We start from the raw sequence: 23,610 nt of genomic DNA, 5'->3' as shown, positions 1-23,610 counted from the left end.
GTGGTAAATGGCTTACATTTCTTACTCAATAATAGGGGCATATTCAAATGTGTGTGTAATTTATTGCTACAAAAATTATGCATGGATAGCACCCATAGTTTAAATGCCATGGTGGTAACATTCAGGAAAAAAAAAAAAAAAAAAAATATATATATATATATATATATATATATATATATATATATATATATATATATATATATATATATATATATATATATATATATATATATATATATATATATATATATATACATACATATACACATACACATATATATATACACACATATATACATACGTGGGAAAAACCCTGCGGCAGTAGACTTGATGACTGATATTGCATTATACATACACATTTACATATTCAGTGACTTGATTTTGAGAAAGTAAATTAGCGATCAGATAGTACCTCTTCCATGTTGTTCTCCATTGGATGCGGTCTATTAACAGATTTGGACTTGGCTAGAAAAAAAGAACAGGTAAGAGGAGTTAGATGAATGTTTATTTTTTAGCCCACTCCTACAGCCTAAAAGCCACACTCTCCCAGCTCACCTGCACTCTTGACCCCAGAATCTCTTGTAGGAGAAGTTGTATCTTCAGACTCTTCTGAAGAGTGCGCTAAATATTCGTGAAGTTTCTGCACCAATGTATTCAACTTGCTTTCACTGGGGGGGAATAAACATGCTGCATTAACCTAATAGGCTAATTAGCTAAATAACATCAATACAGAAAACAAAACTACGTTAAGCTTCTCTCAATCAGAAATTATGTTATCACTGCATATTATTTATCTTTCAATGGATTATACCAATGTATATATATGTTATACCATGCCTGCAAATCAGAGGAGGTTTCAGCAACATTTCCCTTTTAAAGGAAATAGGAAAATTGATTATGTATTTAACAATTTTGAGAAATTACTGGAATAACCTAGTTAGATGTTAGAAAATAGTTTCCCATGAAATGGTACAAATGTAGGTTCACAGAATAACTAGTACTATATACAGACGCCATTTTGTGAAGAATTTCTAGCTGAATCATTCTCTAAGCAAAATGGCAGCAAAGTGTACTTCCTGACAAAGCCACTGGGTGGATAGCTGAAAGTAAAACTATTATAAAAAAAAAAAAAAAAAAGGATTCAGCATCACTTTATATCAACAGACATGAACACTTTCTTTAAAAAAAAAGAAACTATTCTAATAAAAAACAAAAACAAAGCAGAAAGCAAATAAACCTATGTTGTACTGTATTTTGAATATAAAAATATTTTCTAGTTCCATAAAGAAATAAAATGTATGCAATTGCAATCTGGTTTAAAACCTGTGTAATAAAAATGAATGCTAGTGTTCACAATTAGGAATTAATGCAAACACACTGAATGCAGCACTCACTGAGCACAGCTAGAACTGCAAGGTTCCAGTTTGTCACAACACAGAAATTACAACTCTATTCCCCATAGTATTGAACCCATAGGACGGTAGAGAAATATCAATACTGTCATACGTTTGACAGTCATTATCTCAACAGGGTCATTATGTCAACATAGATAAAAATAATTAATAACCCTGATCATTCTTAACCACTTGCCTGGTATAAATGTATGGAATAAAAGCATTGATGACCAAATCACATCATACATACATGCTGCCTCGCTCCCCCCTCCCCCAATGTGTTGTGGAAAAAACACACTCCATACAGCTAGTGTAGGGATACATCATGTCTAACGTTCTGCACTTCAAAATTAAAATGGATTAGGTACAGTGGGCCAGATGTATAAGATATTAAGCCTTAAAAACAAACAAAAAGGTATATAAAGAATAATAATATCCATCCAGTCAGGGGTAGATTTATTAAGCTCAGTGAAGTGAAAGAGTGTCTGGTTTTTTATCAGCGGCCAATCAGCTCCTACCTGTCATTTTTCAAACAAAGCCTGTAACTTCACAGTTAGGAGCTGATTGGTTTTTATCACCGGCCAATCAGCTCCTAACTGTCATTTTTCAAACCAAGTCTGTAACTTCAGTTATGAACTGATTGGCCGGTGATAAAAACCAGATACTTTATCACTTCACCAAGCTTAATAAATCTATCCCCCCCCCCCCCCCTCAGCTCCTGTCATTTTCATATATCTGCCCTTGAGTGCTAAATCAACCACTATTAGTGGACAAGTGTCCAACATACTGTCTTAATGCGAGAGCATATGCGCAGACACAGACCCTGTCCTATTAGTCAAATTGTCTGATTTGCTTAATTTTCATGCATAGCAAGGTATGCCCTGGCACTGCAGCTGCTGTGAATATACACAACAGTATGCCCTACCACAAATATGTTGTTTTGACCACAGTTTGTTTTATGAGGGAAGAGCATACACAGTGATACTACCATGTCAGCCATACAGTCACAGGTCTCTGGCCATACACTTGGAGATTTATTGCGCAATCTGGCTGGTTGGAACAAAAAAAATGGTAATATTTGAATGACAGTTTGTCAGTTTTCCTGCATTTCAAAGCAAATGGTCAATTCCAATTTGCTTCCATAAATTACGACGTTTGTTCCAACCAGCCAGAATGCACAATAAATCTCCAAGTGTATGGCAAAAAAAAAAAAAGAAAGAATTGTGCCACCCTAAACTAGAAAACTGTGCAGACTAACTACACATAAATTGCCACAGCCACTATTGCCCTTTATAGTTGTGCTGAATAAATGGCAGGGCGTTAATCAATGCCGGCGGCAATGGGGTTTATTTGGCGACTATGGTTAGTTTTCGGCACTGATCTACGAAAACATGCCATCCTCGCTGTAAAACCCCCTCGCTGGCTGCATTCTATGTTCTGGGGAAATCCTCACCGTCCGATTCCCCAGAATTGCGAGGTTCTCCACAACAGTGAGAAGCCTTGTCGTTTTGATGGCTGCACTCCCCGTTTCCACCTTGCTGAAAAGAGCCAGCGAGGTGGAAACCACAAGTGAAGGGTCAACTGAATACTGACCGCGGGCTATCGGTACTGCTCACCATCATAGCTTCCCCTTTGGCATTGAATTTACCCCAAAGCATGTACAACAGCCTATACCTTGGCTGCAGGTTACACTCTCTTAAATGGCCAAAATGTCGACATACAAGAATAGACATGCTCGTATTATCAATGTTGATTTTTGCTCATGTCTATACTTTGTATGTTAACAATTAATGGGGAAACTATCACTGCTGGATCTCACATCGAAAATTACAGGAAAATGAGGTGCAATAATCAATTGATTGTTCTTTCTCGTCGATCATGTCAATTAGTGTAGGGGGATGCAGTTACAATCCCAGTGGTCAAAATCCTGACGCCGAAATCCCGACATTTTCTCCCTCTATGGGTGTCCACGACACCCATAGAGGGAGAATAAACTAGTGTGCCGAGCATAGACATTCTATGGTAAGTTTATATTACATCAACCATATTAAGTAAAACATGCAACACATGTTCCTGCTATTTAAAGCAATTTATAATACTACTAAAATTTTAGTAAGTTCATATAACCGCATTCAGTGAGGGTGATTCAATTAGGCAGTACCCATTAGTAGGTGCAGACATTTTTTCCATAGGTGTAATAAGGTGATTTAGGTTCTTTCCTGGTTAAATCCTTCTCTCCTAATACATAGGGGCAGAGGGATTACATAAGAGTATGGGGGGGGGGGGGGGGGGGGTGTAGAAGACGGGCTCCTACTCCCCTGTATCCTGCCAGGCCATTCAGGCCAGCAAGCCCAAGGCAGGCAGAACTGGAAACTGAATGCAGTCTCAAGTAAGGAGCACCAGGACCTGTGCTATGGCTTTGAAGAAAGTGATTTAACAAAGAACATAGACCGCCTATTCTTCATCCTCCCATAGGAGAAAATCTCTATTACTGGAATGTTCCACAGCTATCCTGTGATGAAAGGGGTGCAACTGAGATGCTCTGAGAACACCTCACCCAAAAAGCCAAAACCGTGGAAGCAAAGTAATGAAAAGAGAAGTAGAAACATGTACACCGAGGACCACGGAGACACTTCACAAGACTGCGCTGTAAAAGGTGGCACATTGAGCTTGCCATGTAGTGCCCACTGACCGGGTGGAACGAGTGGATACCACAACTAGGATAGATAAGTCCACCACAGGACAAGTATGGGGCAGCCAATCCGAGCCATGTGGATAAAGGCTGCATATTAGAAAAACATAAAGGACAAAATCACTGTTAGGAGATGCCTAGTCAGAGATATCCAGAGAGCACGGACAAAATCCAAGGAGACTTGAAATTTGGAACCACAAACGCTTACATGTGAAATCAAGGGAGGTTGCACACTTGTAACCACAAAACAACGTGGTCCAGAAGACAAGCCAGAAACGTGGAATGACAAGAGGATGTGCTCATAAAAACTTATACTTTTATAGAATGCACTTGAAAAATATTTCTTTAAAGCCAACTGGTTGCCATGGCAGTTCCCTGCTCTTCTCACTACTTTATACCTCAAGCCCTATGCGTGGTGTACACCCTGTACGAAAGTCCATACATCAGGTGACAGCGGAAAGAGTATATAAGGAGCTGAAACATATTATCAATGAAGACAAGAAGACAGCAAAATGCAGAACCCGACAGCAGTAAAAAGGATGAAACAACAAGAAGGGGGGGGGGGAGAGGGAATCTCCAGCTAAACAGCAGGTGGAGAAGGTTACCCATCTCTCCACCCCAACCCATTAAGTACTCATGTCAGAATAAGCATGGTATGAATAACAGATATTGAGAACGCATAAGCTCACAGGAAGGAAGTCCTGACAAATGGAGATGGGCGAGAAGCACAGGCCCCATTGCACAAAACTAAGCCATACAAAACAATGCCAGGGAGTGTCAGTTGAAGAACCAGGAATCCCCATGAAATAAGCATTTCACAGCCAGAAGAGAGCCACAAGCATCACTACAACCTACAGAAGACCCATGGAACCAGAAAGAGTGGTTGTATAGTAGGGGGAAGGTGCACCAAACCACCATGGTGTCCACTAGTAGAGCTCCTGGACCACCTGTATTTAAGGAGTACCAAACTCAATACGGCTGGCAAGCCTCAAAAGACTTGTAGTAGAAGGCTGTCTGGATGAAGGGCTCATCCCCTCTCTGTCGTCGAAATTGCCTAGATCACTTAGAAACTCAGCACACAGCCCTGGGTGTATTCCCCATGAATGGAGGCGATGCACGGCCCAGCGCTTCACCATCGCCCGTTCAGATCTTCAGCACATGCAGTCAAGGTCTAGCTAGAATGCCTGCATGTGCATACAGAACACAGTGGTAGGACAGATGGCTCAGCGCACATCGCTATATGTGTATAGGCGATCTACACTATATAGCTTAGCAAACACTGCTAAGCAGATTCGCCTCGTGTACAGGGCTTAAAAGTAGAAAGACAGCGAAAATTTCACAAAATAACTCCCATACACTTAAGAAAAAGAGGAAAAGTAAGAATACACAAGTACACATATGAAATGAGGAGACAGTGGGAAATATACAAAGTACTTCTATACACAAAATAAGAGTGAGGCCATGAGAAATATACAGAGAACTCCTGCATAGAACAGGGAATGCCTAATTCCCCCAGAGATGCACACTATGGAACACCCGCCTCAAATGAAGCATCCTATTATTGAAGTGCCCTGTGGTCTAGCAGCAGTTGCAGGAGAACTGAGCGAATGCAGGTAAAGTCCCACGTGTCTGTGGTGAGCAGAGAGCCACGCTTACCTGTCCCCCATTGCTGTCAGCTGCGGTGATGGCTCTATATGTGCTTGGAGGCAACCTGTCAAAGGGCGATGACCCATTTACTATGTTGCAGGTGTCAGAGGTAGGTGGAATTGCAGTATGGGTTCCCTAGAGGACACCTAGTGCTGCCCACTCACAAAGAAAAAGCCCTGTTAATCAATGCCACTACCGCAGGCACCAAACTGAAACTGGGCTACTGTGAGGAAATAGGTTTGGTGCCAATTCAGCCATTAAGAATCTACTTAAGTCTCAACCTGTATCTGCGGAGGCCCACTCTGGTTTCCGTAATACAGGTGTGGGGTGGCCAAACCGGTCCTCAAGATTTACCAGTGGTCCACATTTTTAAATCGCCTAGCTGATGCGCAGATGTAGCTATTCCAAACATGATGCATTAATCCCTACTATAGATCCACATGAACTGTTAATAGATCTTGAGAACACGTTTGGCCAGGATGTGCTGCAAGGGAAACTGCTGCCACAGTGCACCTGTCCATGAACTTACACCCAGACAATATTTGCAGAAAGAGGTCCTCAGCACAGAAGAATTGGAGGAATTCCCAGTGGATTACTTCTATACCAAACAGCAGAGGTGAATGTGTCAGCAAAGTGGACTGTGTGAATGGGAAGAGCACTGAAAATGAGAAAAATAGATAAAATTGGTTTCTCCAATACCTCTTTCACACGACACAAATAACACGGGTCCAACTCAAGTTATTGCAGAGTCAACCTGGATCACTGTGCGGTGTGAAAGGGCCTTTTCAAAAAGGGGGGTTTCACAAAAACTTTTTTGGGAATCCTTATGACTACTCCCAAAAACAAATAAAAAAAAAAAAAAAAAAAACACCACAACTATTACCTGGGTAAGAGATAGAGGTGGGAAACTGAATAGAAATCCAGTGACACACATGCCAAGACGAAGGAAGATGGATTACAAACTATACTGTAGACCAGGGATGGGGAACCTTCGGCCCTCTAGCTGTTTAACTACACATCCCAGCATGCTCTGCAACAGTTTTCGCATGGCCACCTAGCAAAACTGTAGTAGGGCATGCTGGGATGTATAGTTCAACAACAGCTGGAGGGCCAAAGGTTCCCCATTACTGCTGTAAACCGTGGATCAATATGTAGTTCCTCAGTATGATGGATCAATTTACACAGCGTAAGCGACAAGCCTGAAATTTTACCACAAATATTAGTTTAAATAAAAAAAAAATAAACACAACACACCTTTTGGTTTAAACCATTGTTTAAGTAAAAAAAAAATAAAAAAAATGTGATTATTATATTAAACCAGGGCTCGACAAACCCTGGGCCCTACTATGGCGACCAGATTTTTCTGCCTGGCGACTAGATTGTGGCCTGCCGCCTGCAGTATGCTGAGGAGGGAGATAGGACACAGCGGCATGTCACAGCTCTTGCCTGCCTAAGCCGCCTCCTCTCAGCATACATATAAGATATCTCTCTCCACCTCTTCGCCCGGCACCAGTGGTTGCAGGGGCTCCTCTACTGAGCTGCCTCATCAAACTATATCTCTGTGCACGGCTTCCGTGCTCCCGGGTCTCGGACACTGCAGCCGCATGGGGTGAGCCCATCTCCTTGCCGCTTCCTCCCTAAAGGTGAGTACACACGGGTGCAAAATCATGTAAAATCGCTGGCAATATGGTCGCTGAGCGACCATATTGCCAGTGATTTGGAGCACAGCTGGCGATAAATCGCCAGCTGCGCGCTCCCGTGTGCACTGCCTAATGGTCGCTGGAGCATGCTCCTGCCACCATCGGCTTTCCCCGGCGATCGCTGTGCCGGGAGGTCAGCGCCGGGGAGATCAGCGTTGATCTCCCAAGCCCCGTGCCGCTGCTCCCTCCCTCCTCCCATCAAAGTGACAGCAGCAGCGTCTGCTGCTGCTGCGCTCCCCCTCCGCCCCGTAGCAGTGTCTCCTTTTCATCGCTGATGAAAAGGAGACACTGAGCAATATGATTGCTGGGGATATATTGCTAGCAATATATCCCCAGCAATCATATTACCCCGTGTGTACACAGCATTACCGCACCTGCTGGAGATCCCCTGCTCTCCCTGGCGGTGCTGGCGGCAGTTACAGCGCTGCTCACTATTTGCTGCAGCTGTGTGCCCTGCTGCTGATGCGATTATAAATGCAAGCTATTTTACCAAGGAGACATAGGCGGTTTACTTTTGTCTGGCTCCTAAATTTTAGAAAAATTTGTCAAGCCCTGTATTAAACACTGTGAAATGTTACCATTATAAACCTATGCTTTAATCATTTCTAACATGTACAATCCAAAGTTATGCTTCAATATGATTTTACAACTTTCAATAAAACTAATGTTTAACTGCTTATTATTCCTAGAACAGATACAGATATATATATTTTTTTTTTACATTTAAAAATACACTAAATAAATCTGAACAACTTAATGTTTTTACAACAAATTTCTTTCAAATCTAGGAGCCAGGATGAAAATCTGGGAGCCAGATACAACAAAAAATTGGCGACAGTGCACAGCTAAGAAACACATCAAAAATTTACACACACCATAATGCCCATTACACATTATACCAAACACCGTAATGCTCATTACACATCATGCCACACATATGCCTATTACATATAACACACGCCATAATTACATATTATGCCACACAAGTTTCACTTAAATACATGCTTGTTGCAATGAGTCAGGGTTCACAAATAGGCGATATATCGCCCATTTACCCATAAAGGAAAACCAGGGATTTGTCTATCAAATATGCTTGCGTCCCCCTGGGAGTGCTCTGCCCCAACCGGCGCGTGCACTTTGTTCTGGGGAGGGATTTTGCAGGGCGCCGGGCAGACAAGCAAGCACACAAGGACTGTAGACGACCTCATGGGGAAGGTGAGTACGGCGTGCTGCAGTGCCGCCCCCGATTGTTCGACTGCTGACCAGGACCTTATAGCAGCGGCCTAAATGTTATTGTCATGCTGGGTATATATATGTACACTGCTGGGGAGGGGAGTGGACAGCATGATAATAACATTGCAGTCACTACTGCAAATACCTGGCCAGCAGTCAAAGAGTTTGAGCAGGGCAGTAACTAGGGGGGTCACATGACCCGGGCACCAGATGTGAGGGGGCAGCAGGGACAGGCAGAGTGGTGGGAATGTAGAGGAAGCTGCAGTGCACCGTACAACCCAAAGCGTTCAGTAACAACTACCGCTGGTCTGCTCCTTGTAACTGCTTTCTTTCGTAGGTCAGTGCATCTCCGAGGTCCTGGCAGGGAGGGATGTGGGGGCTGTAGTTACTCATTTGCCTGCATTAATTTTTTTTATGAAAAAGGTGGGCTATTTATGTGTGTGCAAGTACTGTGTGTATATGTGCCTGTGATATACTATGTATATATTTCTGGTGAGCTGTCTGTGTGTGCGAGCGTGTGTGCTATGCATAGGTGTACGAGGGAGTTGACAGGTTCAGAAGAACCACAGCACTGCAGGCGGGTTGTTGGGTGTTTGGCAGACTAGAGCCGCAACCTTTCTGCCAGGTGTAAAGAACCAAAATAGCTGGCCGCTGCACACAGTAATACTTCCATTTAGCAGGTGTCGTTTCACTAACTGCTGCACTGAAGGGGGACGACAGGCAAGAACATAGTAGCGTGGCTGGAGCGGCGCTGACATCCACAGCTTCACAATACTACCCACGGCTATGTGGCCTCCTTAGGCAGGAGCTAAGACACACTGCATTCTATCTCCTTGGCAGGCCACAACCCTACAGGATGTGGTCGCCAGGAAGGAAATACTGGTCTCCATGGTGTGTATTCTCCCCGTACTTGCGTGGGTTTCCTCCGGGTACACAGATTTCCTCCATCAATCCAAAAATAGACTGATAGGCTAATTGGCTCCCAACAAAATTAACCCTAGAATGTCTGTGTGTGTGTGTGTACACACATGTGGTGGGGTATATAGATTGTAAGCTCCACTGGGGCAGGGACTGATGTGAATGTTCAATATATTATCTGTAAAGCGCTGGAGGAATATGTGTGCACTATATAAGAAACTGTTAATAAATAAACAAATAAGGGTAGATTGATGTATCTAAACCATAGAGTCACCCCAAAACATATGTCAGGGGAACCCCCTTTCCAGAGTACTCACAAAAGATCTCAGTATAACTGGCACATCAATAATAATATTCCTTGTGAGTTCCTTCCTATGAGGTCTGTGGACCAGACCAGGTATCCGGTCCGCACATCTGACATATGGTTTGGAGTGACTATGGTTTAGATACATCAATATCTACCCTCACAGTGTACCCCATCAGTAACACACGAGGATCCCCATGTTCCCCATGTTTAGTCTTTTCACATACAATTGAGGAAACCAGGAGGAACCAGTTTGGTCCTGATATCCACCAGGCGAAGTATTGTTTCTTGTTCAGAGCGCCTTTATTAAATGTATTGCATGTAGCCTCGCATTGAATACTTCAGAACCTGCCTGGCAGCTAGATCACACACAATGAATCATATGTGGTCACTTTGCAATGCATACAATGTATGCCTATTGCAGCAGTGACAAGCTCTGGATCCGATATGCAGGTACCGTGCATCGAATCAAAATCAGAAGATATGCGATTTGACACTTTTCATGGCCAAATGCGTTGAAATCGTGGGAATAGGGCCCAATCGCACTAGTGAATTGGGGCCTTAACATTAACTTATCTTTTTAAACTTTGTTTCAATGTTTAGTCTATCTACATATTTTCAGATATAATAAGTGTAAGCAGTAAAAAAATGGTTTTATTGAAAGATGTACAATCATAAAATAACTTAATTGTTATTTATGAAAACATTAAAAACAGTTGAGGTTTTTCAAATGCATAGCAATGTTTTACAGTTTATGTATAACAATCAGGATTGCATAATTTTTTCTTTAAAACTTCAAAGCAAAAATATTGGGTTTAAACCAAATTTAAAAACACATTTTCTTAAAAAATAAATCTGTTTTCACAATCCCCGTCCACAGCATGACATATCTATGGAAATGACCATTCTTCATGGAAGATTTCAGGGGGAAAAAAAAAAAATTCCTAGAGTCCTATAACAAAAGATGTTTTAATAAGCAAAAGAATAAGTCACAAACTTGGAGAACAAGTTCTATGCCCTATGGAAACAGAAATGTAACTTGACAGCAGACACAATACATAATTGAAGACAGAGGAGAAGAATTTGAAGAGACAGCCAGCTGCTAAGCATGGGAGTACATCTGACATGTTCGGCATTGTAAAGCACATAGGAAATGTATGGTTTAAAAAAAATAATATTAATAATTATCATCCTTTATAATGGTGCCTCCAAAAGTTTGAAGTGCTTTAAGCTGGCCATACATTTGGATGACCTGCATACGACCTGATTGTATGTAGGTCGTGGAGCGATCGCATGTGATTTAAAAAAGCACATACGATCTGCTTACTACCGCAATGAGAGCCGACAGATTAGACAGCATGTCTGACCTCATAAACCTATGGGCCGAAACGAGACTATGCACACGGTCCGTAAAACGACACGTCAAGATTGAGAGGAGTAGTAGACAGCATACCTCCCAACACGACCCATTCCAGGCAGGACACACTCTGTTCCTGGACTTCACTATTAAATTAGGATTGCCATCACCTGTTTCAAACTAGAGATGTGTGGGTTCAGTTTTACTCTGTTCTTAAAGAGGGATCTTATTGGCCATTGGCTGTTACATGTTTTGGATAGCTATTAAGATCCCGCTTTGAGAAACAAGTAAATCCGGATAAATTCGAACCCACAACTCTAGTTGGAACAGTTTAATTGATAAAAAACACGGGTGATAGCAATCATAAGTTAAGGGGAAGTCCAGGAACAATAGCATTCGGTCCATCCTGGAGAGGGTCATGTTGGGAGGTATGACGGAGAATGAGGAGGAAAGGTATGGAATTCCAGAGAAAGGGAATAGCAAGTGCAAAATTTAAAAAGTAGGATGGGGATGAGGTAAATAGTAGGTAGGAGAGGTGGCGTGCCTTAGCAAAGCAATAAAGTATGGGTGGGCATTTAAATGGAGATGAGGTCCCAGATGAAAATGGAAGTGGGTGAGGGATTTGTAAATGCGTTCAAGCTTGAATTGGATACTGAAAGGGAATTGAAGCCAGTGAAATGCTTGTAAGAGGGGAGGTAGTAGTGGACTTAGTACTTTTGTTGAGGACAATAAGCTGGGAAGCAGCATTGGGTATAGATTGGAGTGGCAAGAGGAGTTGGTCAGGGAGGCCAGATAAGAGGAGATTACAGTAGTTCAGTCTGGATGTGACCAGTGAGTGGATAATGGTCTTATCCTGGGTCAGAAAGTGTCTGATTCTGGAAGTATATTTGAAGATATCAATGGCTGGATTCTGAGAAGTATCAGATTCACCTGAATATTAAATATAACCTGGGAGAAGGAATGTTATCTCCTGCGGCTGTCGCAAAGGGGGGCACAATACTGAATTTCACCTCGCAACCAGATTAAGTGGCAAGAAAAAATGTGCATAAAAGAAGGGCTCGACAAATCCCGAGGGCGAGGTCACCATGGCGACCAGATTCTGCTTCCTGGTGACCAGATTTTTTGTACAGAGAGGGAGGAAGCAGAATTTGGTCGTGCCTATATAAACCCCCCCAAAGTGATCGCAAATACACGTGAACAATGTAAACGCTAACCTGTTGCATCAGCGGTGGCCAGTGCAGGGGAGAAGCGGTCTCCCCCACGCAGCAGTGTTCAGTGCTAAGAAGCTGGAGACTGTAGGGGAGGCTGCCGCACAGGAATGGATGGGGAGGGGGGGGGGGGCGCGAAAGCAGGGGCGGCTGCTATTGCCGGGATGCTGAAGACTGCTGCCGGGGAGATCGGCTGGTGAGACCGAAACTGCACTGGGTGGGGGGTTTATACTGCCCATACCATGCGAGGCGATGCACGGCGCAATGCAAGAAGTATGTGCAGCAGGTACTTTTTGAACTAGTTCGCAGCGCATCTAGTTCAAAATACACGCTGCTGTAACACATTACATGCATTTTAATTAACTGCGATGCGATTTAAATCAAAATGCATGGTGCGCATCGCACCATATACGGGCAACTTTAGTTTGTCTGGTTCCTAAATTTTCATCCTGGCTCCTAGATTTAAAAAATGTTTGTCAAGCCTTGGCATAAAGTACAGTATGTGGATGCAGCACCCTAACCACAAAATTGGACAAGTTTATGTTTAAGTGTATATTAGGGTGCCTGTTCAGAGAAACAACTGAATTAAGCACCAGTTGAAACTATTTAAATGAACAGTTCAGTGACAGATTCAATGAAGCAACAGAAACTAAAACAAAAAGGGAGGTTAAGGGAAAAAACCACACCACAAAATGTAAACAATGTGAAGCAAGGCCGGAGATAACGCCCGAGACAAAATATTATACAAAATTTAAAACCACCATAAAAAAAAAAAAAAAAAAAAAAAACTCAACATTCATTTATCACAACACAAAATATAAATATCTGTTGCAGCACCTCCAAACAGTTAGGGATTTGAGTAATACTGTATAGCAATAAATGTTCAAACACATTTTAATTGTGGAAAACTGCTAAATACTCCGGAAAGCAAGAGACCAGAAAGTGTCATCCAACACAAAATCATAATAAAACAATGATAATAGTTCATTAACTAAAATAAAGACCATCTTAATTGTATTTAAAAGTGCACATAACTATACAATAACAAACTTTTCACAGCAACATAGCCATGATTTTACATGTCTATATGAATATGGTCATAATATGGGCAGGTATGAAAACAACATGAGTAGAAATGTGAACTTGCCATGTAATAGCAGAAGTTCAATAGAATAAAGAGAACAAATGTTGTGGCTTCGGACCATGGACTTCAGCGCCAACCATACACACTGCATGGGCTGGGACCATAATAACACAAACATGTACTGTGTGCTGGTTGCCTTAACCCAGTACATCAATGGCTAGTTTCACAGGAGTCTGGGGTAAGCTCATAGAGGAAGAATAATTTAGGAATCTGCTTACTACCCAGCAAATATTAATATGATGGAGTGAGTGTGGACCAACAGGACCATATTTAGAACACATGGTAGATGTTGAAATTGGTCTCTGAAGGTCAATCCATTTGACAGAATCATACCAGTGGGTATATAAAACAGCGAGATTTACCAATACAGTTGGGACACTTACTGATAATAAAAAAAACAACAATCTGTTTGTATGATCCAGAGTATTTATGTTATTTTTTTTTCAAGCGCGTTGCTGGTTCAGGACTCACACAGAAGTAAATCAGTTTAGATCAAATTACAAACTAACAAACTGTGATGGTGTTGTGCATGCAAAATTTTATTTAAATGAATATTGTTGGAAACTAGGTTACAAGTGTTTTAAATCAATTATTTTGCATTATGAAATTGTTTTAATGGTGTATTACAAAAATGTAAAATATTGCATTAAGAGTCCTATTAAATAGGTTATTTGTATATTACTTCACAAAGGTCTAAACAGTAGTGAAACACCTTTACCTAGCTCCCCACAGGTGCTGGCAATCACCTGATTCTTAATATGTATGCCTATGTATTTCAGGGCCCAAAAAAGAAAAAAGTCATCAAGATAATACACAGAACTTTGAGCCACAAAGATGGCTTAAATGCACACACATCTATCTCTACTTTACATGTCATCCTGGGGTACGAGTCAGCATATGGACCCCAAATTAGTGTACTGTGTACACTTGACATGCTAAGTAGAAAAATGAAAAAAATAAAAAGGGATTAAGCAAAGTTGACCTTTGCATGTGTTGAAAATTTTACCATGCTGCTCATGTGGTATCAACTATGGATGGTCTACATAGACCCTGTCAACCCATCTCCGGAACCGGTATGGTCAATATTAGTTGGAGGACCACTGCGTTTCAGGAAGCAACTGAGAAATTGCATTTCAGAACATTGCGCAGCATTTTTTTTGGTCCATCACTCTTCACCAATTCGTCCTTGCTCATTGGCTGAACCCCGTAGACACAATGCTCCAGTGCATGGCTACTTTAAATATGATTTGACCCAATCAGACCTTCTTCATGGTTTATGGTCTTGTCCATCAGTTTGCAGGTTTTGGCTAAAAAGTACGTAAATATACTCAAGGAAGACTTTGGAAACAGGTGCCGGACGACTCACCAACAGTCGGGATTCCGACAGTCATTACCCCGAAGTCAGAATCCCGACTGCATACTCGTCCATGACCTCCATAGAGGGAGAATAAAATCAGTAGCAAGCCCGCAAGGGGCTTAGTTGAGCTCCCCCCCGCTGTGCAGTTGGGATTCCGACGTCGGGCTAATGACTGTCGGTGTGTTACATCACACCCTGGGAAACGTCCTGCCACTCTAGAATGGGCACTGTTGGGCATTTGCTCATATAATCTTAGCATATTAAGGGGAGGTGGACAGCTGCTTGTAAATCTAGTGTGGATACACCCTGAACCCCCAATCGTGTCCCTTTTCAAAACAAAACTTATTTTTCCACATGATGTTGGTGGAAGTTATGCTGGAAAAGGAGTCCAGACCTAATCCAGGTATTTTTCATTTTTGAAACTTTAGAGACCCAGTTAACAGCACAACAACCTCAAATTCATAACTCTTGGTGTATTACTTCCTAGCATTTATTGTACATGGTGGACACAGTGATCTTCTGATTACAGAGTGACCCTAGGTGGTGAAGGGAGGAGGTGAAAGCAGATGTAACTATGTTTAACTTTGGTTTATATTCATATTTTTCTGTTTTCATGGGCAAGACGAGGCCTTTTTTGGACTATGTTTGTGCCACAAAATGTCTTCTATTTGCTGATAGTACCCTATAATTTTCTTATAATGTACACAAAGGCTTGCTCAGCTTAGACGCTGCGCCGGCGTGGTGGGGTGGATGAAGGCTGCTGCATCGGACATCTTCATTTAACTTCGTTTTTGTACATATTACTTTAAATTATTGCATCCTGGGGTGCGAACAGAAGTCCAATAAAAAATGGATTTATGGTCTTACCTTGGTTAATCCTTTTTTTATTGGAGTCCAGAGGGAACACATAAATCATTACAGTGGGTATAGGCTTTGCTGGCAGGCACCAAAAGAGTTAAATTTTTGAAGGAAAAAAAAACACAGTTTCTGGCTCCTCAGTCCCCTATACTCTGCCACACCAGTTTTTAATAGCAAGTCCAAGGCAGGAGTGGGCAAAGAAGAATGGCCCAACAGATTTATGGGAGTGAAACAACCCAGACCACCAATACATGCAAAACTACCAAGGAGATCCAGGGAGTGCATCTTGTGCCTCCTTTGGACTCAAATGGATTTGCCAAGGTAAGACCTAAAATCTTGATTTCATTTTAGTCCACTAGGTTGCACAGGAATCATTACAGTGGGATATCACAAAGTTGGACCGATTAGTGGCAGGGACGCTCCTAGACTGCGGTGAAGACAATGTGGCCAAAATCTGCATTAGTAGATGCAAAGGTGTCAAATGCACAAAACTGGATAAAGGTCTGAGGTTAAGACTAAGTAGACGCTTTACAAAGCTGTTCTGCAGAAGCTGCCCAGGAAGTACCCACAGATCTAGTGGAATGAGCAGGAATATTTGCCAAAGATTAAGCCTGATGGACCTTCAAACTGTGCCACCGCACTAAAGATTTTTTGAAGTCGACCAACCATCACAAAGAGGAATTCTGACTTGTGGATTCACTAAATCCATTGGACACAAAGAGCCCGTAACACATCCAAGAAACGCTCTTTCGGAGTCCCTTCTCGCAAGGCTGGAATCACAATCTCTTGGTGCACATGGAACCTGGAGACTATTATTGGTAGGAAACCTAATCTAGTGTAGAGGACTCCCCTATCCTGATGGACTGGAGTGCTCTTTCATGGTGCTCTCCCTTTTAAGTGTTCCAAGACCAACCTAACCAAGGAAGTAGTCAACAGAAACAGCTTTTTCCACAAAAGCCAGCTGAGCTCCAATGGCTCAAAGGGAGCTGACTAAAAAAGAGCCATAAGGACCAGAGAATGGTCCACTTGGCGACTAAAGAAGTAAAGGGAGGCAAGACATGAAGAACTCAATGCAGGAGAGTCCTGACATCGTGGAGATGCCAGCTGGCACTGAAATAGCACAAAAAGTGCAGGCACATGTACCTGGAGTATTAAAAATTAAGACTCATATCCAGGCTAACTTGGAAAAATGCATCTCCTGAATGCTTAGGATACCTGTTTGGGCAGGAATTAGACAAAATTGTTACATCTAAAACGGTCTTTCTTCCATCTGTAGCTGTTCCTAGGTAAGAGTATTTCTTTGCGTCCTCTCGTCCAACAGGCTGTGCCAAGAAAATCGTGAGCCTCCGAGGCAACAGCCTTCTTACCTCTGGTGGTCATGGAGTCATAATATCAATACAGTATCCACAGACTTAATAGCTACAGAGTGAGAGCTACCCTAGCGTAAAGGAGAAATAACAAAAGGAGAAATAACAATCTCACTTAAGCACAGTGAAAGTGTCTACACAGCACTCACATCCTTAGCAGGAGAATTACCTCTACTGGTGGTGTATAGCAGAAACTCCCCAAGAGCGATATACAGGGAACGTCAAGCCAGATATTTCCTTCTCGGTATGGATTTCAGCAGCCATGTGCTCTGAAAATGGCTGCCCAGTGTTTTTTGCGCTTCAATAACCTGGTAGAGGGTCTGAAAGAACTACTGGCAAGTCCCAGGTGATGGGCTGCAGGCTGGGCACCCTCAGATGCTAAGCCACAGGGATCCTGCACTCCTATGCTGCTGCTTTGCTAATGCAATCTTTGCCAACTCTGTAATATTTACATACAATTCATGCAATCTACATTCGATTTACACTATATAGTCATTGCTGCCCTGTCTATCTGGGTTTCGATTTGTGCTGTCACAGAGCGCGCATCGGGATTGCAAGTTAGAAAACCCTGTGCGATCTGCATGCGATTTTGACTATATAGTCAAAATCTAATATCAAGTCTCAGTGTGTACACAGCATTAAAGTATGATGAACTCTTTTTACATGTCTGCAAGGAGTATATGCAGTACATGTATACTCCTTGCCCAGCGTGTAAGCAGAGCAATGACAGGGTAAATCGCTGACTGAAAACCACTCAGTACATACACAGGAAGCTATGGAAAGCCGTCCACCTAATCACTAATTTGCTGGTAATACCAGCAGAGGAGCGTTGGCGGCTAGCAGTGATGCGGTAGCATGCAGCATCGCTCACTGCCGGGCCGTACAATCTGGGTGGCTTTTTAGCCGAAACTGCAAATTGGCACTGCTATAAGCTCAAAATCACAAAGTCTGTATTTGCCTTCACAGTGACAACACTGAAGTAACTGACTTCTCTAAAACACATTTCATTTACCATTACATGATCTCAGCCCATACTGACACACACGAAAAAAAAAAAAAAAGCTCATTTTAATTTCTTATGCAGTTACACAAAATTACAATAACTGGTGCCTAACCAACAAAATTCAATTGTTCTGCAGATGGATTGACTGCCATGGGCGCCTGTTGCTTATTGCACTTGAAACACCTAAGTACAGTGGGTTTAGATGCGTAAAGTGGCTAAACCGGTGCAAAGTATTGGATACACTGCTAAAACTGAAGTTTGGCCAGCCAAAAGCACAACTTTGGCCATATCCCTGTTTATCACTGCAGCATGGTGTGAACAAAAATAATGGGTGCCCGTCATATTCGCGCCCATCCGCTAAACAATTGAATAGTTTCCTGTCACGTCAGATGGGAGTTGCATGCATATAAAAACAATTGACCCCCCCCCCCCCCTATCAAGTGTAATTGCTTCAACAAAAAGACATTCATAAGCAATATAAAATCAATACATCGTGATTCTGTCCTGTACACCTTTGCTTAGTTTTATTACTTCCCCTTTTTAATTTATTTGGCCAATGACAATTGTAGATATCACATACTGCACCAAAGCAATACACCCAGTTAGCCATCACGACATTTAGTAGTTTAACAAATGTGTATGATTCTTAAGACAAATAATATCAGCACTGCAATACAGGTGGTCAGACACAAACTCCAAGACTGCTTTAGTGTTCATTCTAGCACCCGCCATATTTGAAAACCCATGCAGTTGCTCTTCCCTGCCTGGGGTTTCGCTGTCTGCTGTGGTGTTTCTAGCACAGGTCTGGTTTGCATATCAGTGCTGATATACAGACCACACTGCTAGAACCTCTACAGCAGACAGCGACACCCCAGGCAGGGAAGAGGAACTGCATGGGTTTCAAATATAGCGGGTGCTAGAATGAACACTACACTGCTTAGATAAGGAGGTTTCCACCCAGGTGATAACAAGAGCAGCCTTATGAGTTTTCAGAAACAATTTAGTTCAAGCCAGGAAGGAATTCAATTCTAGGCAAAGCTCCATTAAAAAAAAAAAAAAAAAAACATACAACCGCATTCACACCAATGCAGTGAGTCCTCCATTAGCGTAAATGGCCGATAAAGTGTTTATTTACTGAAAGGTAGGGAACCACAGCACTGGTTAGAGGGGCAAACACAGTACGATTTTAGCTTCATTTCCTTATGAATCTATACTGTAGACGTTAAAGCCATACAGAAAGTTAGCCAAAATAAAACCCAAACAATGTTAAGGGGCTTGTAATACAAATGCAGGGCCCCGCAAGGTGGTATCACAAGTAATAAACACTGCAGGCACAGTCAATTTTTACTACAGCACTGAACGTTTAAGGAGGTCCTACTGTACATTGGCGGCTGCAGGGATTGTTCAGTGTGTATGACCCTTAAAAATGATATAGCTAATTATGGTACTTTGCCAATAAATGTTCAGAAAATTTTAACAGTAGAAAAGATCAATAAATATGTTAAAACCTAAATGCACGATTTTGTTCAATAACACTTCCACACTACAAATGTAATTCAGTGTATGAGAGGTGCTTGTTTTTAAGTACATTCTTTGATGAATTCAGGGCTTTTTATTCTTATTTGAGCAGAATTACAATGACACAATACTAGCTATTAACAAAAAATAAATAAAAAATAGGTGGATAATTTACAAATAGGAAGCGTTTTCCAATAGAAGAGTCCACAAGCAAGAAATCAAGATGCTACTTCATCTGATGCAGGCTGCAGTTATGGCACATGGCTTATTGGGAGGATGCACTGTAGAAAGTGGTGTGCAACCAATACTTATCAGGATGTATACAGTGAGTGCACCTTTCCCATCCCCACACCCACCGGTATCTGCTGCTGGAGCACAGATTTCATATATCAAACAGCTGTAGAACAACAAGTCCCAGCAGTCTTACCACCTCTGAAGCGCCACAAGTTATGTGCTGTCGCCATATGAGCAAAAAATATATATATAAGTAAAACATTTCTCCTCCAGTCACCAAAAACAATATGCCACCTATAGCCGGCAGGGACGAGAAGCTCACAGCCGGGGAAATAAGTTACGGCAGAAATCAGGGCCAAAACATCCCATGTATGTATAGGGATCGGGGCGGCGTGCAGATGTGGCAGGGTGACATTACCCACCCAGACCCGCACACAGGTGATGGTGATGATGATGCGGCCTACCTCATGGACTCTGCGGTCATCTCTCTTCCAGGCTCCGGGTCCTTGCTCGGCCTCTAGCTCACCGACGCCCGTCCATTCCCAGCGAGCCCTGCAGGAGGGGAGGGATGAATAATAGTGAGGGGGACGGACAGTGTAGAATCTCCCCGCACGGTGTCGCCGGGGCCTCTAACCCGCTACTAGCGCGACACTGCTGAGCGGGAAAAGTCGCGATGCTGAGCCCTAACAGCCACCCTCCCCCCTATTTTCCAGGGAGCCGCTGCTGTCCCGGCCTACCCGCTCCTCCCCCCGCCTCCCCGGATCACAAATCCATTACTCGGCGAGGAACCAGAAACAAAGCAGTTACCGCCATCTTGTCGGGGGAGGGAGGAAGGGGACAGACGCATTGAATTGGCGCTTTCTTCCCCCACCCACCGTGCTGGATACCGATTGGTCGGACGCTGATCGAGTGGAATTTTCCGATTGGTTCACAGCGCAGCTCGGGGCAGCTGTTGCTCGGGTAAATTACGTCACATGCTAGCGCGTTCCTGATTGGCGCAGTACGAGCCGCTTCTCTTTGTTAAGAAGACACCGGCTCTAGTTGTTATCCCTTCGTCTGAGGCGGTGTGTGCTGATGAGGAGTGTGTGGCTGTGTGCAGGAGCACTCACAGCAGCACAGTAATACTCTCTACAGTTCGGTTTTTATGTAAAATGAACGTTTTTGCATCATTGTGCAATAGCCTAGTGCTGATTTCAGAGAAACCTCCTGCAGAAGTCTGTTTGTGCTGCGGATCACAGTCCCTATTACTCCATTATTATCAATGGGAACTGTTATGTGACAGCTGTGTCCACAAAGTTAGGTTTTGCAGAGTTTTAAGCTTATGGCAGCTAATGCCATGTACACGCTAGTTGTATGATTCATTAAGACTCCTCGATCGTGGGGGGGTCTGTGCATGCACGCATGTGCAGACCCCGGGAGCGAATGCCCTAGAGCAGGGGTGTCAAACTCAAATTCATCGGGGGCCGCATCAGCAGTTTGGTCACCCTCAAAGGGCCGGTTGTATCTGTAGGACTATGTGTCCACTCTTTATTATCATAAATTATTGTCACTGCATTCAATTATTGTATACTCAGCAGTAGAATTTCCCTCCTGCTATTGCTGTGAACTGCAGTGCATTAGGGCACACGCTGCCTGTACAGGGGGGCAGCACTCAGTCTTAGGGCATATGTCCTGCTTATTATCATGGGACACAGCAATTAATGATGGGCTGCAATGTGCCAGTGCACACACATAGGCAGAGAGTTTGACACTTACCCGCTCTGATGCGTCCACTCCAGTCTGAGCTGCTCCACCACCAAGGACACAGCTGCGCTCTCACACAGGCGCATTTCCCTCCTGTGAGTAGCGCTCCTCGCACTATCTATCCAGGAGTGGGGGGCAGCGTGCTCCCGGTCACTGTGCAGTGCACACTCAGCAGTAAGTGACCTGGAGCGCACAGCAGCAGCAGCACCATTCACCACGACGGACCTGCTCTTTCCTCTCTCTGGCTCCTATACAGCAGGTAGGAGCGGAGGAGGGGTTGACGACCGGCGGCACTGCGCTAGAGGGCAGACGTTCTCTGGCTTGTAGGCTGCCGTGCATGCGCTGAAGAGGCGGCTTTCTTGTTTAAAAAAAAAATCGAGAATAAAAGGTGAAGGCTGGCGGCGGCTGCGCGGGCCACATGAAGAGGTCTGGCGGGCCGGATTTGGCCCGCGGGCCTTGTGTTTGACACCCCTGCCCTAGAGAATGCCCTTCTGTGTCACCCCAGTCTGTCTAACCCTCCCCTTTTAGAATGTAAGCTCTCACGAGCAGGGCCCTCTCTCCTTATGTGCCTTTCTTAGAATATATAAACCTCTGCCACCCTGATAATTGCTTCAGTGTCCTGTCTCCTGGTGCAACTATCCATATTAACCATGTACTTGTCCTAAACTGTCTTGTACTGTAATTTGTTATGTGTTTTTGATTATAATTATGCTCTGTAAAGCGCTGCGGAATCTGTGTGTGCTATATAAGAAACTGTTAATAAATAAATAAATAAATAGAGCTGTTCGCCCCAGAGGGAACGGATTAGGGTAACGCCCAGGGTCTTATGGGCCAATGACTGCCAGGGGTGGGTGGCTGATGTCACACCCGCCCCCTCTTTAGCCGACACTGAAGGAAATAAAAGTCAGTCTAGACCAGGGCTCGACAAATTTTTTAAAAATCTAGGAGCCAGGATGAAAGAGCTAGACAAACTAAAAATAGGGACAGTGCAAGCTAAAGGCGCATGCCCCACCGTAGTGCCTATTACATGTCACACACCCATAGGTGCCGATTTATGTTTTTGCTGGTGGGTGCTCATGCCAAAAATATAGAGGAGTGGCTTCACGGGGAAGGGGTGTGGCCACAAAATAATACCAATTTATATTATGGAGCACAGTTGTCTCCAATATTCAAATTACGGCAACAGAGTCCCACATACATAAATGCCCCCATAGTGCAGGTACTCCGCGGACAGAATACACTCTTCCCGACATACTGTTTCCCAGTGTCGGGTCCGGCAATGTGGGTGCTGCAAATTAGCAAGTTAATATGGCGGCCCAGCAACAGGACTCGGGCCCGTGGGTGCGCATCCATTTCCGTGGGTGCTCGGGCCCTTGAGCACCCACAGAATCGGCACCTATGCACACACTCATTACATATTATACCACATGCCATCATACCCATTACACATTATTCCACACACTGTGATGCCAAATACACATTATGCAACACATCGTAATACCTATGACCAGAGGTGGGATTCTGCAGAACCGATACCTAATATAGAAACGGTTCTGCACAACCACTTGCTAAGGAGCACCGCGGATGCTTATAAGGTACTGTAAGCAGCTGTGACAGCTGGGCAGAGAGCTGCGTGCTGCCTGGCTGTATACACAAAGCAGGTCCGTGGCTATTTTGAATTATACTGCTGGACCGCAAGCCAATAGGAGCTTGCAGTCTGGCAGCCAATAAGAAGCGGCAGTGGTGGCTCCCTTATTGGCTCCTGGGCCGTGAGCTCTGACCTGCTTTCAGTATACAGCCAGGCAGCACACAGCTCTCTGCCTGGCTGTCACAGCTGCTTACATTAAGCCTTGTGAGCCTCCGCAGCAGTAAGATGCGGCAGCATTTCACTCCCTCTTGACAACGAGCAATTTACTCCACCTTGGTAACCAGC

General features: G+C 43.5%; 1 protein-coding gene across 3 annotated transcripts in view; it reads right to left on the bottom strand.

Annotated features, from left to right (window-relative positions):
* The window catches only part of ATRX (ATRX chromatin remodeler), a 171,534-nt gene extending 150,705 nt beyond the window's left edge, over positions 1-20,829 (bottom strand). For 2 of the 3 annotated variants that reach the window (XM_083159236.1, XM_083159238.1), the window contains exons 1-3: positions 20,399-20,651; positions 556-668; positions 413-465 (exon numbers count right to left, since the gene is read on the bottom strand). In XM_083159236.1, the coding sequence (XP_083015362.1) occupies positions 413-465; positions 556-668; positions 20,399-20,418 (186 nt within the window). In that variant the 5' untranslated portion in view covers positions 20,419-20,651. Of the gene's footprint in view, positions 1-412; positions 466-555; positions 669-20,398; positions 20,652-20,741 lie in introns of those variants that run through there. The other variant, XM_083159237.1, reaches the window with a different exon arrangement.
* Between the last annotated feature and the right edge of the window lie 2,781 nt (positions 20,830-23,610).

This window comes from Crinia signifera, chromosome 9, assembly GCF_055691185.1.
Source record: "Crinia signifera chromosome 9, ASM5569118v1, whole genome shotgun sequence".
Classification (NCBI taxonomy): Eukaryota; Metazoa; Chordata; class Amphibia; order Anura; family Myobatrachidae; genus Crinia; species Crinia signifera.
The sequence above is the reverse complement of the archived record's forward strand: the minus strand, read 5'-3'. Positions and strand labels throughout refer to the sequence as shown.